At 42.4% G+C, this 7,483-nt stretch overlaps 1 protein-coding gene across 1 annotated transcript in view; it reads left to right on the top strand.

The window, feature by feature from the left end:
* The first annotated feature begins 222 nt into the window (after positions 1–222).
* Positions 223–7,483, top strand: part of crb1 (crumbs cell polarity complex component 1) — an 86,286-nt gene continuing 79,025 nt past the window's right edge. The window contains exon 1 of the mRNA XM_046300102.1: positions 223–355. Within this exon, the coding sequence (XP_046156058.1) occupies positions 274–355 (82 nt within the window). The 5' untranslated portion in view covers positions 223–273. The remainder of the gene's footprint in view (positions 356–7,483) is intronic.

Here is a 7,483-nt window from a genome sequence, read left to right as displayed (position 1 = left end):
CTTCAGCTACTGGTGCTATAATGAACAAACACCAGCAATCCGCTTCCCTAGCGGCCTTTTTATAGCGTTCACGTTTGATTGAGGATCATCTGAAGAGCTGACCGCAGAGAGAGCCCATTGGTGCGTCAGGGGACAAGGGCGCATCAAGTGATTGGTGAGTGGAGCTCAGGAATAGTGGCACTTGAGTTCACAACAAGCACAGGCAGCACATCAGAGAGAGAGCCTACCAACATGCTTCACACGGAGCGAGCAGGATGATTTTCTATCACGAATATGGATTTATTGCGATCTACTAGGTTTCATTCATTTGCTTTCGCCTTGGTCATCTATGGTGCACTAACCATAGGGATAGATGGTGAGTGAGGGTACTTTTATTATGTATTTTGGGGTTATATCAGTTGATAACTGTTCAATTCTCATTTCGCAGTTTTTTTTAGAAGACATAGGATGAAGTATAAAGTTTCATCTGGTGTTTGGGTTTATTGATTATGCAGGTATCCTCATTGTGTTGTCACCCTAGTCAGTGTACCCGTCTGTTTAGCTATCATTCCACTCCTTGCCACTACTTGTCGTGCTAAAAAGGTTAAGTTATATAAAATGTTTTGTATAGCGCACTAGCTGCTGCGTTTATTCTGAAAATAATGCTGATCAGATCATCCTCGTGCTCTCATTCAAATATATTAAGGGACCGTCTGAAAGTGTTTATGAATCCATCACAGTAGTAGCCAACAATATCTACTTTTTTATACCTTTATTTAACTAGATAAGAACAAATTCTTATTTTCAATTACGGCCCAGGAACCGTGGGTTAACAGCCTGTTCAGGGGCCAGAACGACAGATTTGTACCTTGTCAGCTTGGGGATTTGACAGTGTGATCCATTTGTTTTTATTTTTAATGAGTGTTAATAACAGTCCTATAACCCACTTATATAGGCATGAAAAGGTATCCATTTACATGTAGGATATCTATGTTTTTTAATTGTCCTTACAGAAATGATGCCCTCAGCTGTAAGTGTGTAGGAGATCTTAAAAGTATTTGCTTTTGGCATACCTGCCCTTTCTCTGATCAGGGGCATTCTCTACTCTCTAAACCCTGAGCTGCATGTGTCACAACAACTATTGTTAAGTAGCTGATCAGTAGACTGTTGTTTCTGATTGGATATAGTGATTCTAACTGGCATGCCTTGAATTTCAATTGAAATGTGAGGGGTGACATCACTGCTGTCTCCCAGTGTTCATGGCACATTCTGTAAGGAGCTCTGAAGCTAAAAGAGCACACAAAGACAGACCCAACAATGAGGTGCAGCGTAAGCCCCCACGGGGGGCGGGCATATTCTATGTCTCCAATACTCCTAAGAGTGTGTTTGAGTCTGTGTGTGGGTCTGTGTGTGAGTCTGTGTGTGCATGTGAGCAGCGCTTGTGTGTGTGTGTGTGTGTGTGCTCGTGCATGCTTGTTCTGTTATCACTACTGAAACAAGCAAACACACCAGCCTGTGTGTGCATCAGTCAGTCTGTGAAAGAGAGGCCGGTCAGATCTTCCTTCCACATGTGCTGCAAAAATGAAAGGGCCTTTCTACAAGAGATAGCACTGAACAAAGAGCTATACCGACATTAGCATATGAAAGAGACCTTACATGCTGTGGGAGGGGATGTTTGGTTGGCTGGCGCTACGTTTTGAATGCACCATTAGTCAACAGGCTTTTGGATGAATCTGAAGGTACTGATATGGCTCACAGGAAGACCTCTTGGTCTTATAAAGGGACTGTCGTGTCTTTAATTAATGTCATGCAACAGTTATTCTGTTTTCAAAAAAGTATTTCCTGATTAATTGATTGATTAAAAGGCATCTCCGTCAACAACCTGTTGGTGTTGGCAAGGCCAGGATGTTTGGCTGCAGTTGGCAGCCTTGACGGTGTGTGTCCCCCAATGGGACGTCAGTTCAACGTCTAGTTTTTAGTTTACATTTGGTTGAGTTGTCAACTAACATGAATCCAATGTAAAATCATAAACAAATTTCACAATGTCATTGGATTTAGGTTAAACGTTGGGTGAAAAAAAACATTGAATTTCACATTCATTTTTTGTTGTTGGAATGACGTGGTTTCATCCAGTTTTTGCCCAGTGGGGATTGTGTGTGTGTGTGTGTGTGCGTTTGTGTGTGTGTGTGTGCGCACTGGTAATGCACACTAGATGATCCCGTGTCTGATCTGCCTTGGATCTACGTACTTCCAGCTGATAGTCCATGATAGTGGACATATGGTTGGACACCCGATATTCTCCCCAGACCTTCCCCAGCCCACCTGGACACCAACCCCCAACCAGGGTCATGCTGAGATGAGGTCTAGACACTCATAAGCTGCTCTAGTGAAAATCTGGAGGCTCTCTGTGAAATTGATTGTCCTTTACAAATGATACTAAGGAGAGAGAGGATGAGTAAGCTGTGCCATTGTCCACGTGGAAAGTGTGATTGCACCACCACCGTGATTGGTCTGATTTGACCATTTTGACAGTCACTGATTGGTCTGATTTGACCATTTTGACAGTCACTGATTGGTCTGATTTGACCATTTTGACAGTCACTCACCTTTCCAGTGAGAAATTTGACTGATCTGTTCACCTACTTTACCAATACATATATGTAGTTCGAATGGACTGGAAGGCTAAGATTTGTGGCGCAATACATTCCTGTGTAAATTGATGTGATATACCATTATGGTTGCGTCACCTGCATAACATGGAACTCTGTAAATCCCAAACCTTCAAACAATCGTCATGCAGTGCACACCCACAACATGGCAGGCCATTCATCGTTTATGGTCATATCCAGCTTTGAGAAAGGCCCGCTGGAATGAACCAAAATGAAAACAGGTGTGCACTTCACACCCCTCTGTGTGTTAAATGCTGTGGGTCCCTTCTTACACGCATTCCATCCATTACACGGCCTGCCACTGTTGATGATCTGATTCTGCTGGGCGGTTATGGCAACTTTGGGTTGCCATGTTTGGGGAAATCCTTGTCGTTGATATCATCCATCGTTGGTGCGTATCCTAGAGTTAGTTTTCTTATTCATCACGCGCTGTTAGCGGTAAGTGCACCCGATTCAGCTGCCCTGCGCGCCATTTTGGGTGTCAGGTAGCCTAGTCGTTAGAGTGTTGGACTTGGAACTGAAAGGTTGCAAGATCAAATCCCTGAGCTGACAAGGTAAAAATCTGTAGTTCTGCCCCTGAACAAGGCAGCACTGTTCCTAGGCCGTCATTGAAAATAAGAATTGGTTCTTAACTGACTTGCCTAGTTAAATAAAGGTAAAAAAAAACACATTTTTTGAACCATTTCAAATGTCTAAAGGTAGAAACTCTGCCTTCCCGGCAGGTCCGGGGGGAGCAAATCAAGTGCACTATATGCCTACCGCTAGCCAATCGGATGGCTCACATTACCATGTCTGTAGTAACGTAGTAGGCGGAAACGACATCTACATCTAAATTTATACTGAGAGATTTAAAAAATGTGAAAACCAAGAATAGAGGGCGACTGTCAATGAATACAGAAAAATCAGCTTTTTTATGAGTGAGTTCGTGTTTTTACTGAGCACTATCCACTTTCTATTCCACTTTTTTATAATCCATAAACTGTGTGTTCTCCCTACTTCCACTTGCGCTACAACCAGCACTGCAGCTGAAATGAGTAGGAAAGGGTGTCGATAGGCTTGCGTTCTTACCATTAGCCGCTTGGATCTTTTTTTAATATCAAGGAATATTTCACTTTCTCCGGTCATAGGAGTAACAACATGAATTTGTGCATGAGGCAGAAATAATGTCATGCGAATTGAGTTTCGCCATCAGCTGGAAGATGGTGTCCCTTTTGGGTCAGTGTCAGCGGAGGCAAGGGAGAGCTGAGGGACGTTGAGAGGTGAAACTTCAGTCTGCTGCCCTCTCCCTCTGCTGAGACTGACCATCAGATGCAGGCATTCTCCATCAGACCAGTAAAATAAAATAAAAGCGAATGATTTACATTTATACTCACTCAGCTGTGTGTTACAAATAATACAACAGCTAATACCAATGTGATCATATATCCTACCTCACATGTTGAAGAATATATTTTTAAATGGTCTGAGAAAAACGACAAAGCATTGGCAGGGCAATTCAAGCAAAGCCAATATGCGGTGAGAATGTTTTGTGCCTGTAGCCTACTGAACAAACCTCATTGGTACTGTACTTTTTTAATAGGTTCATGTTGCATAGATTTATGTGTTATTCCTTTTTGAATGGTTGATCTAAGCTTGCATTTTAACTGAGGAAGTGATCTCGACTCAAAAAAGGTTGGTGACCACTGATCTAAGGGATGAGGAGACGGAAGTGATTCATCTTTATTCTGTCACAGTATATTTCTCTGTCAGGTGTAATGTTTAGGAATGTTCTGCCTCATTTGGTAACATGTAGGATCCGGTGAGTGTTTGGTAACATGTAGGATCTGGTGAGTGTTTGGTATGATGTAGGATCTGGTGAGTGTTTGGTATGATGTAGGATCTAGTGAGTGTTTGGTAACATGTAGGATCTAGTGAGTGTTTGGTAACATGTAGGATCTGGTGAGTGTTTGGTATGATGTAGGATCTGGTGAGTGTTTGGTAACATGTAGGATCTGGTGAGTGTTTGGTAACATGTAGGATCTGGTGAGTGTTTGGTAACATGTAGGATCCGGTGAGTGTTTGGTAACATGTAGGATCCGGTGAGTGTTTGGTAACATGTAGGATCCGGTGAGTGTTTGGTAACATGTAGGATCCGGTGAGTGTTTGGTAACATGTAGGATCTGGTGAGTGTTTGGTAACATGTAGGATCTAGTGAGTGTTTGGTAACATGTAGGATCTGGTGAGTGTTTTTTTGCTTACTTGAGTTTAGCATTTTGTCCAATAACAGCAATGTAGCCCCTTTCTGCTTTGGGATGTGTTGTTTATACTGTATGTACAGTCGTGGCCAAAAGAATGACACATTTTAATTTCCACAAAGTTTGCTGCTTCAGTGTCTTTAGATATTTTTATCAGATGTTACTATGGAATACTGAAGTATAATTACAAGCATTTCATAAGTGTCCAACGCTTTTATTGACAATTACATGAAGTTGATGCAAAGAGTCAATATTTGCAGTGTTGACCCTTCTTTTTCAAGACCTCTGCAATCCGCCCTGGCATGCTGTCAATTAACTTCTGGGCCACATCCTGACTGATGGCAGCCCATTCTTGCATAACCAATGCTTGGAGTTTGTCAGAATTTGTGGGGTTTTGTTTGTCCACCCGCCTCTTGAGGATTGACCACAAGTTCTCAATGGGATTAAGATCTGGGGAGTTTCCTGGTCATGGACCCAAAATATCAATGTTTTGTTCCCTTAGCCACTTATGGCCACTTATGTAAAGGTGCTCCATCATGCTGGAAAAGGCATTGTTCATCACCAAAACTGTTCCTGGATGGCTGGGAGAAGTTGCTCTCGGAGGATGTGTTGGTACCATTCTTTATTCATGGCTGTGTTCTTAGGCAAAATTGTGAGTGAGCCCACTCCCTTGGCTGAGAAGCAACCCCACACATGAATGGTCTCAGGATGCTCTACTGTTGGCATGACACAGGACTGATGGTAGCGCTCACCTTGTCTTTTCCGGACAAGCTTTTTTCCGGATGCCCCAAACAATCGGAATGGGGATTCATCAGAGAAAATGACTTTACCCCAGTCTTCAGCAGTCCAATCCCTGTACCTTTTGCAGAATATCAGTCTGTCCCTGATGTTTTTCCTGGAGAGAAGTGGCTTCTTTGCTGCCCTTCTTGACACCAGGCCACCCAAGTCTTTGCCTCACTGTGCATGCAAATGCACTCACACCTTCCATTCCTGAGCAAGCTCTGTACTGGTGGTGCCCCGATTAGTTTATTTAGTTTAGTTTAGTTTAGTTTATTTTATTTTTACAGGGACAGTGCACATTAATCAACGTTTCAGTAAAAGTGCCGGTTTTAGCCAGCCGGCTAATTTTCAACCCACACATGAATCAACTTTAGGAGACGGTCCTGGTGCTTGCTGAACTTTCTTTGGCGCCCTGAAGCCTTCTTCACAACAATTGAACCGCTCTCCTTGAAGTTCTTGATGATCCGATAAATGTTTGATTAAGGTGCAATCTTACTGGCAGCAATATCCTTGCCTGTGAAGCCCTTTTTGAGCAAAGCAATGATGATGGCACATGTTTCCTTGCAGGTAACCATGGTTGACAGAGGAAGAACAATGATTCCAAGCACCACCCACCTTTTGAAGCTTCCAGTCTGTTATTCGAACTCAATCAGCATGACAGAGTGATCTCCAGCCTTGTCCTCGTCAACACTCACACCTGTGTTAACCTGTTAAGTCGACCCTCTACTTTTTCGAACATTCTGTTAAAAATCACGCAACATTTCAGTGCCCTGCTACTCATGCCAGGAATATAGTATATGCATATGATTAGTATGTGTGGATAGCAAACACTCTGACGTTTCTAAAACTGGTTAAATCACGGCTGTGACTTTAACAGAGCGTGAGTTTCATTGAATAGCGCAGGAAAACCTGATCACTGAAAATTGAAATAAATATCCTTGCGCTTACTTCCAGGAATTGTTCAAATTGAACCGAATTACATGAGACCGAGGTTTCAGCGCCTACAGCTACCACACGTTGTCTAGAGTCTTGTCATTTGATTCACAATTGATTCTTGGTCTAACCGGTTCAAGGGAACTCCTTCCCTCCGTTCTCCGACCGGATGTTTTGGTCGAGCTCTCTCGGCCATGTTTTTTTCCAGACGACACCTGTAGAAGTTACATCGCCTCCTGATGAATTTTATCGCTTATTAACGTGTACTAATACCTAAAGTTGCATTACAAAAGTATTTCGAAGTGTTTTGTGAAAGTTTATCGTTGACTTTTTGAATTTTAAAAAATGACGTTACGAAACGCTCTTTTTTTCGTTTATCATACAGTCTACATAGAACGATATTTAGGCTATATATGGACCGATTTAATCGAAAAAAAGACCCAATAGTGATTATGGGACATCTAGGAGTGCCAACAAAGAAGATGGTCAAAGCTAATGAATGTTTTATATTTTATTGTGCGGTTTGTGTAGCGCCGAATATGCTAATTATTTTGTTTATGTCCCCTGCGGGTCTTTTGTGGTGTTACATGCTATCAGATAATAGCTTCTCATGCTTTCGCCGAAAAGTATTTTAAAAATCTGACTTGTTGCCTGGATTCACAAAGAGTGTAGCTTTAATTCAGTACCCTGCATGTGTATTTTAATGAACGTTTGAGTTTTAACTAATACTATTAGCATTTAGCGTAGCGCATTTGCATTTCCAGAGCTCTAGATGGGACGCCTGCGTGGCAGGTAGGAGCAAGTGGTTAACGAGAGAATCACTGACATGTCAGCTGGTCCCTTTGTGGCAGGGCTGAAATGCAATGGAAATGTTTTTTGGGGATTCAG

Source organism: Oncorhynchus gorbuscha, linkage group LG15, assembly GCF_021184085.1.
Source record: "Oncorhynchus gorbuscha isolate QuinsamMale2020 ecotype Even-year linkage group LG15, OgorEven_v1.0, whole genome shotgun sequence".
NCBI lineage: Eukaryota > Metazoa > Chordata > Actinopteri > Salmoniformes > Salmonidae > Oncorhynchus > Oncorhynchus gorbuscha.
This window is presented reverse-complemented; position numbering and strand designations above follow the sequence as displayed.